The following is a 14,798-nucleotide window of genomic DNA, read 5'->3' on the forward strand; positions in this document are numbered from 1 at the left end:
ACTCACTCTTCTCTTACCTATTATACCAAAGGAGTAAAAGGAAAGCTGTTTTCCTAAGAGGTCCATGCTCTTCTGCAGAGGGGTTTTTGGCGCCTTGAGAAATTGGAGAAGAGTGTCACCACAATTAGCTAACGTATATGCTATGAGCCAGGGACTCTGCTAAGTGCCTGACATACACAGTTCTCCCTTCAGGTAAATATTACCCCCCTTACTGAGGAGAGAGAAGCTTAGACTTTAAAAAATCTATGTGAAAAAGTCCATGCTCCCTATGCCTCTCTTTGAGGAAAAATCTATTCTCCCTATCAGCTTCTCCAGGATTTCATTACCATCAGATGCCTTCACTTTTCCACTCTTTCTCCTTTCTGTATCCACAAACATGCTCCTAATCCGTCTTTTTATCCTGTTGGCTCCCTGATCTGCTAACTCCCTTCTCCAGTGATCCCTTCATTGCCAAGCTTCTTGGAATGGTTTTATACACTGCATCACATCCTAGAATCTTGGCAGATTACCTGAGAAATCCAGATGATTTGGGGAGAATATGACATTTGTAGAATGCAACTTCTTTTTTATATATAAGAAAGCATTTTAAATGAGAGAACTAATCTTCAATATCCTTAAACAAGAATATCTTCCAGGTTATTTTACTTTGCAATCTTTTTCCCCGTTACTTGGAATTACGTCAAGTTGGGAATTTTGGTAGAAGACATTCTGAGGTACAAATATACTGTTTAGTAATCTCTAAAATTAATATGATAAAGCTAATTTCCAAAAAGAATAAGCCCTATAAATAATTGGCTGTAACCTTTTCCTCCTATAAACATTAAACAAATATCAAAAGTTTTAGAATATTAACAATGTCAATTCAAGCCCTTCTAATTATAGGCTTTCCAATTATGTTTTTAAGCACAGACAACTGAATGATAGTCTGAATAAAATATTACTTTCAATAGTACATAAAATAATCCACCAACATTCTCTTTTCCTCTGCTTACAATGCAGATTTTCAGATTTGAAACTAACACATCATTAACAAACTAAGTACTCACTTCCTCTGCTTGCATCATTTTAAAAACCTCTCCAAATTCAGAATTTTCTCCTGTTCCAATGACAATACCCTAAAGGGAAAAACAGGAAAATACATTCATAGTCAAACAGAATCATCTCACTTCACTCTCTTTCTCCAAAGTCTTGCCCACAGTCAAGATGTGTGACATACAAACCCAGAGTTCCCTTAGCAAATTTACTTTTTGATGTTACTAAAGATCATTAGTACTTATGCCTTAGGATACAAACCGTGAAAACAAACATTTCATTAAACTTAATATTGACTCAATTCTGAGGCCCAATTTTTGTCTATATTAATATTTCTGAAATTTGAATCTGTCTTATACTCAATAGAGACATTTAATGTAGTTTATTTTTCTCCCTCAAATGCTATTGAATGATCTCTTTTATATTTGTGGAATATAAGAATCCAGGAAAAAAATATCTGAAATCAATCAGTAGGTAAATGACACTGTAATCAGAATATTATAGCCAGTACCATATCAACTAAATTAACATTTTATTTAACCGGTAATGAACATATCCATGAGACACTGTTTCTACCTACAAAAAAAAAGAATAGGTACTGAGGACTATGCTTTTAAAGGATCCATTATCTGGTAAATGGGAGAACTATGGACATATTATACCTCAAGGACACAGCGTTCCCTCAGTCTCACAAACAGCTGCCCAAGAGTTCAGTTCAATTCTGTCATTTCTTTGTCACGTATTTTGAAAAGATCCATTTAAATTAGCCAAAAAGAACTGAGAAAATGGTTGAAAACAAAGGAACTGCTATTTTCAAAACAAGAAAAAAAATTACCTTTGCTTTGCCACATCTGACCAGTGTTCCCATGAAGGCAATGTTACTTCTTGATGCAAGGTCTCCATTAGTTGCAGCTGGCTGAGGAGCTGTCACTTTAGAACAAGGGGTTGTCTCTCCTGTCAAGCTGGATTCATCAATGGAAAGATCCACAGCCTTGGGGAACATAAAGCATTCCATTAAGTTCAAGTTTCAAGACTCTCTGTGCTACATTTAACATCTAAAGAGTCTGTAATCATCACTTCTTCCTCAAATATCCCCTTTCTATTAATTACCCAAATCTTTTATCATATCCATTACTCTAAGACAGAAGACTGGAATAAGTACAACCATATTTAAAAATGAAGTCAACAAAATCTGACACGCAAAGTAGAATGCTAAACCATGGGACAAGATTAGCCTAAATTTCAAAATACAACTAAGGAAAAGGAGACACTAGATGAGACAATCTTTATCTAGTGAAAACTCAACTCTCATGATAAAATATTATTTTCTAATTTTGCCATGCCCTAAAGTTCTAAAAGTGTGTTTGGCAGATTAAAACCAACCATAAAAGAAAGAGAAATACGAATAAAAGGTACTGATAAAGAAATCATTTCATCATTTTGGTCTCAATTTTCACAGAATTTTTCTTGCTATACATCCCTACATTTATCCCAAATGTACGTTAGCAAGAATCAAAAATGTATATAAATGTTTCCTTCCAGATCATGAATATCATATTTTATTCCAGCTCTGCAACAGGGTTCAATTCTGAGGGTTTCACTCCTAACACAATTAAGTAGTCACCTGCCCAAGCATGCAAAAAAAATCATCATTTTATATGTGGAAAACACTGCAGATGTAAGCTGGCTCTGTTTCTGAAAGTATGACCCACAGAACAATAGTTTCAAGGAGTTAATAGGCATTGTGTGTAATGTGATAGATTGATGATTCACACACACACACACACAAGGGAAGGGTACTATGGTCAAGTAAGTTTTGGAAATACTGAATTAAGAGTTAAACAGCTTCCCCTACAGCAGCACTTCTCAAAACTTTGAATACACTAGTGTGAATCACCTCAACAGGAATATAGATACAGCAAGCGATGTCCAAGTGTGGTCCCAGCAGGACTAGCAGCACTAGCATCACTCTACCACCTCAGAACTTGTTAGAAATTCACTGCCCTTCCTCAAACACAGAGGTGGGGAGGGCGAACCTAACATACTCTATTTACAAGCCCTCCAGGTGATTCTGATGCACACTCAAGTTTGAGAATCAATGGAATAGTGTTTCCCAAACTTCTCTGATCCACTTTACTCCAGAAGCTCTTACTCAAGAGTCTTTAGGACACTCTGGGAAACTCACACCTAGTTCACGATTTTACTCATTTTACAGGTTCATTCACTCACCCAACATTTATTGACTAACTTAACTATGTACCAAGCACTGGGCTAGATCCTAGAAGGGAAACAAAATAAGGAAATGAACCTAGAGCAGTTAAATGATTGTGTAGTCTCAGTGTTATTATAAGCTGAGCTAGAGTTCTCAACCAGTCCTCTTGATTGACAGTTCATACTATGTACAAAGTACTGGAAACTTTAAACCCTGCTTTTCCTTTTTAGAGGGGCTTAGGGGAGAAGGAAAGGTAATAAATCGCATCTTTTCAAATGGTTCATTTTTTATGAGTGTAAATACCTTAGAAAATCTCATAGAAAATTATTATTAAAAATTGGTTCAGGGGGCCAGCCTGGTGGCGTACTGGTTAAGCTCACACACTCCACTTCGGAGGCCCAGAGTTCGTGGGTTCGCATCCCAGGCACGGACCAACACACCGCTCATCAAGCCATGTTGAGGTGGCATCCCACACATGAAACAGAAGAAGACTGGCACAGATGTTAGCTCAGGGACAATCTTCCTCAAGCAAAAAGAGGAAGAGTGGCAAGACATGTCAGCTCAGGGCCAATATTCCTCACCAAAAAAAAAAAAAAAAAAAAAATTGGTTCATGGATTCTTTCTCCCCATCTACTCAATAAAACTGTTTTAATTTGATCACATCGGGTTTTTCTACAAAAAAGAGGCTTGTATTTTTAGCACAACAGCAATCAGCCTTGTCTAGTGTACAAACTGAAACGGAAGAAAAAGGATCTTTGGACGCTTATCTTTTTTTTTTTTTTTTTGTGAGAAAGATTAGCCCTGAGCTAACATCCATGCTAATCCTCCTCTTTTTGCTGAGGAAGACCAGCTCTGAGCTAACATCTATTGCCAATCCTCCCCCTTTTTTTTTTTGTCCCTGAAGCCCCAGTAGATAGTTGTATGTCATAGTTGCACATCCTTCTAGTTGCTGTATGTGGGACGCGGCCTCAGCATGGCCGGAGAAGTGGTGCGTTGGTGCGCGCCCGGGATCCGAACCCGGGCCGCCAGTAGCAGAGCATGCGCACTTAACCGCCAAGCCACGGGGCCGGCCCTTATCTTTTTCTTCTATGTAATTATAAATTCGTAAAACTCAAATTATCAAGAATATATTATCAATGAAAGTTGTCTAAATCATGAAATGTAGCAAACTGCATAGATCTCAACTGTCTGTTGAGCAAGAATATTTTCTAGGTTACAAGCTATTTTCTTAATGGTGACTACAAGAATTTTCCCAGGAAGCAGTTTTGAGCGAGTGAGAAGACGGAAGTCATTTCTAAGATTGGTGATGTCTAATAAATTAGGCAAGCCTATACAGTTTAACAAAGTCACAATTTAATTCACATGAGAAGAAAGATATTAGTGTCATTTATCCATTGCATTCATGAGAAACAGAAAGGTAAGATAAAATGAAATCAAAGAATCAGCTAGCGCCACATCTTCTAGCCAAAAGTTTAAACATTAAACCTTCAGAAGAGCTGTTAATGAAGAGGGAAACTGATTATGTTTCACTTTCTCTTCATTCTTCTTCAGGCACTCTGGTGAAGGTGTAAAATAAGACACCACACAGTTCAAAAGTCAGAATATAAATAAGAATCAAGATGCATACATAATCCACAATCTGAATATTTAACACCTACAGAATAAAAATGGTTGAAAAAAATTCACAGGATTATTCCTATAACACGTTAGGTAGAAAAAAAGTAAATGCCAAAGTCACAAAGGTTTCCTGAAAACCAGAAGTTTTCTGCTTAAAAAAATTACAGTTAATATGGAACTGGCAGCTACAAATAAGTTCTTAAAGAACAGCTTGGTATACTGTATGCTGCTGAGTCAATCACCTCTCCAGCCTAGAATAAAAAGCATATCAGAAATGGATTTCTTTCCCCAAAAAATAATCTTCCAAAATATTCATCTGCAGCTGCCAGATCATGATAAAATTCCTTATTTCTGCTCTCAAAAATTAAGATTCCTCTTACTGTTTATTCAAATGAAGGAAAATATAATTAAAAATTTTTCATGAGCTCTAGAGTGTTAACAATCAAAGCCCAATCAACCAAGTGTTACACATTACTGAAAAGGCTACATGAAATGAATTTTATCCCACGGTAAATGCTGGTATGAATTGTTAACTTTCTAACTCAGGCGCACAGATTCAACTTGATCAAACTGACAATAATTTAAAGGCCAGCATCAGGTTAAAAATGATTTCCAGTATATTTCACTAAGACCATTAAAACAAACCAAATTTCAAAAAGAGATGTACTTTTGCAACAGTCCTTTCCTACCAACATGAATGAGAATCTTAAAACAAAGACACTAAGTATCACTTCTAACCCGCCTATGTTGTCTTTTTAAATTCTAGTGACTTAATGAGAAAAAAATTTCTTTCTCTTCAGCATTTTAAATATGAATAGCATTCCTCAGCTCACATTGCTTTTTAACCACTGAACTATAAAAATCAGACAACAAACACTAAGCAGACTCAAGCTTATACAATCTAAGATAACAAACACTCCCAATGCTCTAAGTATGGAGTGGTTTTCTGAGCTGTATAATGATAACACTATTACAGAAATATACATCCTGCCAAAGTCAAACACGAGTGATTACATCAGTTTTTAGTGAACAGGAATGTTTCTAAATTCCACAAATATACCATACACCTTCTCCAACATTCTACTCAATTTCTTTCGAAAGCCAATTTAAAATCTTTGCATACTAAGATGTTTGTAAACTGCTCTTTTTTACAAGTCTGTATATGTTTAATAATTCAGAAACTTTTAAAAGTGAAGTTTCAGTGATGAATCACAGTGAGAGGGAGTAACATACAATAAATCAATTTATCAAATTCACCTACCAGAAAAATACATTGAAGTCAATATAAAAACTACAACTCAGGAGTAATGTCACAGAAAATAGTGATGTAGGGCACCCAAAGAATTGGTTCCTCCACTAAAACAATCATAAGCTGGCAAAAACTGACGGAATCAACTCTGGAATCAAAAACTTAAAGCAACCAGGGAGTGCTTAATGAAGAAAACAGAAGCTGAATTTTGGTAAGAAAGCATTGTGGCATTTTTCTTTACTGTCTCCTATCCCCCATTCCCCAGAGAAGCAGCGGTGGCTATGAGGATGGAAGCTTGTGTTCCTGGTACAGCTTACTGGTAGTCAGGGGGCTAATATGGACCTCGTTCTTAAAATACTGTAGTTGTATATTGACCTGTCTGGCAGTTCCCTGAGGGACTGGTACAGAGGATGACCTTTATTTCACACCCACACCCTCCTCCAGCTAGAAGGACAGAGAACAGTACAAGCAACAGACACATCCAAAAAGACTGGGAAGGAAGGCTGAAGTGGAACTTTCTCGAAGGAATAAGGGCTTGGAAGGGCCACCTCACACACCAGGGAAGACAGAGTGCAAAACATATGCTCAGAACCAGATGCACGCTAAGAAAAGACCTGAGAGAACCCCAGGTTTGCAGCTCTGGCAGATCTGTGGATTTGGTGCAAGCAGGAGGTGAAAGTGAAAGCAGAGTTGTAGGCAGCTTAGCTCAGTGTTGAAGAAGTGCCCCAGCTCAGAGATAAGCTGCAAAGACAGGAGAGTGGCATTTATTTTTTTCCTTTTTGGCTCCAGATGGATAAGAGTGAATGCTGAGAAAATGAAACAGAAACTTCAGTGACCACACACAACAAGGAATACAGTCTTTGCAAAAATAATTTGGAAGTCACTAAACAAACTGGACCCACTGCAGCCCTCAACAATTAAAAGCAAGAAACCCTGAGGAAAGGGAGAATCTGATGTACAGAATTATGACATCATAATATTCAAAATACTCAGTTTTCAACAAAAAATACAAAGAAACAAGAAAGTATGCCCCATTCACAGGAAAAACTAAAATGACAGAAACTGTCCCTGAGGAAGGCCAGACACCGAACTTACTATAAAGACTTTAAATGGTCAATGACCTAAAGGAAACCATGGATGAAGAACTAAAGGAAATCAGGAAAGAAATGAATAAACAAAAAGAGAATATCAATGAAGAGAAAGAAATTATAAAAAGGGAACAGAAGGGGCTGGCCCCGTGGCTTAGCGGTTAAGTGCGTGCGCTCCGCTGCTGGCAGCCCGGGTTCGGATCCTGAGCGCGCACCAACACACCGCTTCTCCGGCCATGCTGAGGCCGTGTCCCACATACAGCAGCTAGAAGGATGTGCAACTATGACATACAACTATCCACTGGGGCTTTTGGGGGGGCGGGAAGGAGGAGGATTGGCAATAGATGTTAGCTCAGAGCCAGTCTTCCTTAGCAAAAAGAGGAGGATTAGCATGGATGTTAGCTCAGGGTTGATCTTCCTCACAAAAAAACAAACAAAAAAAATGAAACAGAAATCTTGATAAACGAAAAGTTCACTAGAAGAGTTCAATAAGCACATCTGAACAAGAAAGAATAAAAGTCAGCAAACTTGAAGACAGGATGATGGAAATTAACTAGTCTGAAGGGTAGAGAGAAAAAGAGAATGAAGAAAACTGAACAGAGCCTAAGGTACCTATGGGATACCATAGAAAATGCCAATATAAGCAATATGAGAGTATCAGGAAAAAAAAAAATAGAAATGGGCAAAAAGAATATCTGAAGAGATAATGGATGAAAACTTCCAAATTTAATCGAAGTCATGCATCTATACATCAAAGAAGCTCAATAATCTCCAAATAGGATAAACTCAAAGACACCTATACTGAGAGACATTATAATCAAACTGCTGAAAGACAAAGACAGAATCTTGAAAACAGCAAGAGTAAAAGAACTCATCATGTACAAGGGATCCTCAATAAGATTAGCGGCCCATTTCTTATCAGAAACCATGGAGGATAGGACCAGCAGAACAAAATATTTAAAATGCTGAAAGAAAAAAAACTATCAAAGGGAATTCTATATCCAGCAAAATTGTTTTTCAAAAATGAAGGAAAAATTAAGACATTCCCATTTAAAAAAAGCTAAGAGAATTCACTGCTAGTAGAAATGCTAAAAGACAGTCTTTCAAGCTGAAATAAAAGGAGTAGAAAGTAACTCAAAGCTATATGAAGAAATAAAGAATTTCAGTAAAGGTAACTAGGTAGGTAAATACAAATGCCAGTATTACTGTATTTTGAGTTTGTAACTCCTCTATTTTTCCTATCTGACTTAAAAGACAAATATATAAAATACTTATAAGTCTATGTTAATGGGCATACAACGTATAAAGATAATTTGGACAACAACACGAAGGTGGTGGAAAAAGTGAGCTGTATAGGAGCAAAGTTTTCGTACACTGTTGAAGTAAAGCTGGTATTGATTCAAGCTGCACTGTTACAAATTTAGGACTTTAATTGTAATCCCCACTTAACTGCTAAGAAAATAAATAAAAGATACACAGAAAAAGGAATTAAGGAGGTAATCAAAGTATATTTAAAAAAAAATCAAACACAAAAAAGGAGAGATTGGAGGAATTGAGGATCATAAAAAATATAACACATATAGAAAACAAATAGCAAAACGGCAGAAAAAGTCCTTCTCTATCAATAATCACTTTAAATGTAAACGGATTTACAATTATGTGGTATATCCATATATTGGTGTACTATTTGGCAATAAAAAGCAATGAAGTACTGATACGTGCTACAATGTGGATGAACCTTGAAAACATTACGTTAATTGAAAGAAGCCAGACACAAAATATTACACAGTGTATAATTCCACTTATATGAAATGTCCACAGTAGGCACATCTATACAGACAGAGCAGGCAGATTAATGGCTGCCAGGCTCTAGGGCAGGGGAAAAGACTATAGTGACTGCTAAAAGGTAAGAGTTTTCTTTTGGGAATAGTGAGAACATCCTACCAGTTAGACTCTGGTGATGGTTGCACAACTCTGAATATACCAAAAACCACTGAATGGTACATTTTAAATGTATAAATTGTTTGCAATGTGAATTATATCTCAATAAAGCTGTTTTTTTAAAAAAGATATTTTTATATGTGGTGGATGGACCAGCACTTTTGGCAGGGACTACAAGCTAGTTAGGAATGCAGAATCTCAGCCCCACCCCAGGCCTGCCAAAACAGAACGCACATGTTCTAACCCACATGTGCAATTCCTACGCACATTAAAAGTTAGGATGCATTGCCCCAGGGTAACTCTATGTCACAGTGAGAAAACTGAGGCCTGCAAATAGTAAGCGGCGTGCCTAAGCTCACATGGTCAATTTATTCATAAGCAGACACATTTTGTTCTTTGAATCACAGTTGCTTGCAAGTTGGTATCTCCCAGTAGAAATGGCACAAACTGTGTCTTTTTCACTTCCTAGCCCTGAAGCCTGGTATAGTGGTATTCAAATATTTACTGAATGGCTAAAATTACTTCTTAACACAGACTGATTTCCAAAGAGAGGAATTACATTTTGCCTACATTAGCTTCATTACCAAAACAAGTAAATTTAAAGTATCCCTATATGCTTATATTCTAGCAAACGTTTGAAAAGATTCTTTTTTGAAAAAGCATAGCAAACCAAATCAGAACCTGAGTTTTAACAGAATATCAAGGTTTTCACTGAGTAAATGGAAAAAGTATTTTGTAACTTAGGAAGTCAGAATGCTCTAACACAGAAAGAGAGCTCCACTAGTGGAGTTACCCAACACAAAAGCTGCTTGCTAGTGGTTCTTAGCAAAAGAGTGTGCAAGAATGTGAGCCTTGCAGAAAGGGGACATAATGGCTAAGTGAGGTTTCACAGAGACTATCTCTAACTTCTTCAGCTGGTAGGCAGCCAAAGCAGATGTGTGCTTGTTCAATCACATTGATCATTATCTTCGGTTTTTACTCTCTGAGAACTAAGGAACAGGAAGAAACAACCCTAAAGACACCAAAAACTACTCACTGAGCCAAACTACTATCCTTTAACAAAGTACATGGATTCATGAGGTTAAAAGGCTCACTATGTAATGCTTACTGGCTTGTTCTAAGTTTGGACTTCTGAGCCTGGTGCCAGTAGATCTTGACTGCCAGTGGAGATAATCTTTCTGCCCAGATTGAAATGGTCTGATAATCCAGAGTCATAAAAATGGCTAATTCTTGGCTCTCAGCCACATAAGTGGTAGTCTTCTAAAAGAAGTTTGATACATGTAGAAAATCATATCAAAATTGGGTTTAAAAAAAAAGAAGCCACTTGTACTCAACGTCTAGATCTTGAAGACAGTTTCACAGAATGATATGGGCTAACCCTAAGCACATGAGCCACAAAAGAAAGTGTCGATGGGATTAATCACTCAGAACTCCAAGTGAAAAAAGATCTTGCTACATTTCAGGCAATGTTTTGGGCTTAGTTAGAGAGTTATAGCTGAGAGAGGTAAAATATTTTCAACAAAGAAACCCTCTTTTCCTGACTCTTACATTGTTTTCTCTTTCAAAGAATTCTTTGTTCAAATATTGCTATAGACTTTACCTGGAGCAATATGGAAAATATGCTATGTTTCAAAAAAAGCAAAATGTACTGTTATGCAACTATACACAGTCTATTAAGACTGCTTCATCTAAAGTCCCTGCCTGACCATATATTGATTACCACCAATTAACTGGCCAATGGTGCCTCTTCTCAAATACCATTAAAATTAAAATAAAAACCATCAGGAAAAAAAACTGGAAAACATGTCCATAGCTCAATTCCTCTAAGTTTTACTATCCCACCTGCACTAGTGACTGTAAAGCTCCTATGGTTGGTAAGGTTACTGTCACCAACACACTGGCTCATTCCTTGACTATGGAAAACTAACTCAGGCAAGAAAACAAAATACAAAATTCCTTAAGTTGTCAATATTAATCTTCTTTAAAAAGTGTTTACAAATGACAGTCTCAGCCTGCTATGGACTGAACTGTGTACCCCTAAACTTCACGTTGAAGCCCTAATCTCCAATGTGATGGTAATTAAGAGATGGGGCCTTGGGAGGCAATTAAGGTTAGATGAGATCACGTGGGTGAGGCCTTCATAATGAGATTAGTGGCTTTATAAGAAGAGGAAGAGAGATCTAAGACGAGGGAGCGAGATCACTCTCTCTGCTATGTGAAGACACAGCAAGAAGGCTACAAGCCAAGAGGAGAGCCCTCACCAGAAACCAAACTCTGCAGACCCTGACTGTGGACTTCCCAGCCACCAGAACTATAAGAAATAAATGTCTGTTGTTTAAACCACTCAGTCTATGGTATTTTATTACAGCAGCCTGAGCTGGCTTAAGACAGTCTATGAACACATAATAACGATAAAAGTTCTACAGCAGTCGAGATAGAAACGTGTGCTGACAAGATGCTACTGAAGGCCCAGGCAAGATTTACAGCCAAAATCTGAACCACTGAAATTTCTGGGAGAAACCCTAGAGTTGCAGCATAACAATGTTAAAGTGGCAACCTTGGCCTTGGGCCAAGTCCAGATGAAGAGAATTACATTGCAAATGGGGGCTTGTTTTTTCTAAAGTGAAATCCAACTGAGGAGTTTTCTGTTTCCTTGAAGTCCTAATGAAGAGTTTATTTCACACAGGAACATCACATGACCAGGTAGCCTTACAAAATCATCCAATTTCAATAAGTCAATTTAATTCCAAAAAGCTAGTAGCTTCTGAGTCTTAAAGAGAAATCAACCTTATCAGCCTTATTATGTCTTAAGTCAGTACGTTTAAATCTACAGGGAATATGAAAGGCTCAAATAATTCAGGAAAGTTACCTCAATCTACCGTCAAAGTAGTTACAAAAGCCTGCTTGTGGTACCAGGTAGTAGGTAAAATGAATAGGGCAGAAAAGTGATAGAGACAAAGATGTTCAACTATACCTGTAAAGGTGGATTAACTGGAACAAAATCAACTAATTACAGCACTGTAGAATAAAAGCATGCTAATGAAGTGTCTGAAAAATTAACAAGTAGGGGGAAAACAATAACAACTAATAAAATACTTCACAAAGCATACGCTTCTAATTTTTATAGCATCAAGCTTTAAAAGGTCAAAAATTTCCTCTTATTGAACTCAGAGTAAATCTTCAATACATATTTGCTGAGTGAATATCATATGTAATAGTCCAATACTCTCACAAATTTTTTCCTATTAGCACGTGGACTTTGAGAAAATTAATTCTCAGATCAGTTAACAATCAATTTAAATGAAAACCCTAAAATACTTTACCAAGCCAAATAACGTTTTGAAGTTTTATGTCATTATATTGCTAGAATTGTTCAAACAATGAGGAACACCATCTTCTGACTATCGCCCTGAGGAGGTCTGCTTCTAAACTGGAAGAGTAGTACTCCAGAACAAATATGACAAAAACTCCATGAATTCAAACTAGAGTTCTTCGAGAGAGGGGAAGATGATTTATATCAAGTGCATCTCTAAGGCCTATTGAATCTCTAAGAATAATCCAAGGTCTTCTCATAAACTAAGTATTAGGGATAGGAGGAAGGGAGAAAAAATGAGTAAAACAGACATAAAAAGACCAACTAAGAAGAGAAAGAAGGTAATAAAATTAATAACATTCCCAATACTTGCTGTATTATCAATTATTTTCATTCACCAATTAAAGCAATCTGATATCTTTCTAAGGATAAATTTTAAGTATTTGGAAAAAAGGCCTTTATTTCAAGTTTTTGGGTTTTTTTTGTGAGGAAGATCAGCCCCGAGCTAACATCCGTGCTAATCCTCATCTTTTTGCTGAGGAAGACCAGCTCTGAGCTAACATCTGTTGCCAATCCTCCTCCTTTTTTTTTTTTCCCTCCAAAGCCCCAGTAGTTATATGTCAGAGTTGCACATTCTTCTAGTTGCTGTATGTGGGACACGGCCTCAGCATGGCCAGAGAGGCAGTGCGTCAGTGCGCGCCCGGGATCTGAACCCGGGCCGCCAGTAGCAAAGCGCGCGCCACCTACCCGCTAAGCCACGGGGCAGGCCCTATTTCAAGATTAAATAAGGTTATCAGGCTTTCCATAACCTCTATATAAGAACATTCATATTTTGAGACATAGTAAGTATTCAAAGACTCACATCTCTGTAGGTGTTAACGAACAGCCTGTTGATTCCAATAATAGATGACACTGGCACACTAATGGGCTTTGAGAGTCTCTTAAAACTAGGTGCCCAACTCTATTTTCCATTCCTTCAATCTATTCTACACACTCTGGCCAGATAAAGGGTAACATCATTTGCCAGCTGCATATGACCTTCAAAGCTAATTCCTAACCAATAAAATCTGAAGTGGAGTTTCATATCCAAGGCCCCCCTGAATCTGATTCCATCACACATTTTCTACCCTTCACATACTCTAGCCCATATTATATACTGGAACACTAAGAGTGATCTAAATACTATTGCTTCATTGTCTTCTCTATCTCTGTCCAGTACTACAATTATCACTGCCAAAGCTGTGCTGTCTGAGGCATTCTCTGATTTCACTCAAATCAGAAGTAACTGCTCCCTTCTCTAAATTTTCATACCCCATTCTTTGCACTTCTCCTACTCACTTACCAAGTTCTATCTTATTTTATGGTAGGTGATTTGTGTACACAAATAGTATGCTCCCTGATCGCAAGAATTCTATCACATCATCTTTCTGTCTCCCACAATGCCTAACACATTTCCATAAAGATCTGCTGATTTACTAAATGGACAACTCAAAAGACCCTATGAGAAAGACAGATATATTTTAAGAAAATAAAAATATGTTTATATATGTCACTTTTTAAACTAGAAAACAAAATGTTCAAATCAACTATGTGTTAATAATCCTTAAAACTGCTATGTCTATCCTTTAATCTACATCCAAGTATTTTCACTTCTCACAAATACATAACCAAATGCTACAGTCTGAATGTTTGTGCTCTGCCCTCAAATTCATATGTTGAAATCCTAACCCCCAAAGATGATGGTATTAGGAGGTGGGACCTTTCAGAGGTGTCTTAGGTCATGAAACTAGAGCCCTCATGAATGGGATTAGTATTCTTATAAAAGAGACTCCACAGAGTTCCCTAGCCCCTTCCACCACAGTGAGAAGGCACCAGCTATGAACCAGGAAGAAGGCCCTCACCAGAATTTGACCATGCTGGCACCCTGATCTTAAGACTTCCCAGCATCCAGAACTGTGAGAAATAAATTTCTGTTGTTTATAAGCTACCTGGTCTGTGGTATTTTGTTACAGTAGCCCAAACAGACTAAGACACCAAACTTACCTCAAACAAGCGTAAGTCAGCAGGAACTCTGTCCCCAACAGAAAGGCAAACTGTATCACCTGGAACTAAGTCTCGTGCAAGTGTATGTTCCAATTTTCCTTCACGCACACTGTAACATGAAACAGAAACAACCATGGCTGAAAAAAGAAAAGACATGTCACTTATTTTAAAAAATTATTTCCAGTGGGCTTGCCTGAGGGAAAACATACTGTCTTATTACCACTTCTAAGGAGATAAGTCAGATATAAGAATCAAGAAAAGGATCGTTTTTGTGCTCTTGGTAATTAGGATGCTCAGATGACA

General features: G+C 37.4%; 1 protein-coding gene across 6 annotated transcripts in view; it reads right to left on the minus strand.

The window, feature by feature from the left end:
* The window catches only part of ATP2C1 (ATPase secretory pathway Ca2+ transporting 1), a 138,024-nt gene that overhangs the window by 55,062 nt on the left and 68,164 nt on the right, over positions 1–14,798 (minus strand). For all 6 annotated transcript variants that reach the window (XR_015552173.1, XM_087430568.1, XM_014789652.2 and 3 more), the window contains 4 exons: positions 14,496–14,604; positions 1,868–2,023; positions 1,047–1,115; positions 18–93 (listed from right to left, as the gene is read on the minus strand). Coding sequence is in view for 5 of the 6 variants with exons in the window: in XM_087430568.1 (XP_087286694.1) it covers positions 18–93; positions 1,047–1,115; positions 1,868–2,023; positions 14,496–14,604 (410 nt within the window). In the remaining variant the exon portion in view is untranslated. The remainder of the gene's footprint in view (positions 1–17; positions 94–1,046; positions 1,116–1,867; positions 2,024–14,495; positions 14,605–14,798) is intronic.

Source organism: Ceratotherium simum, chromosome 5, assembly GCF_057802395.1.
Source record: "Ceratotherium simum simum isolate JZ-2026a chromosome 5, ASM5780239v1, whole genome shotgun sequence".
NCBI classification, from domain to species: Eukaryota; Metazoa; Chordata; class Mammalia; order Perissodactyla; family Rhinocerotidae; genus Ceratotherium; species Ceratotherium simum.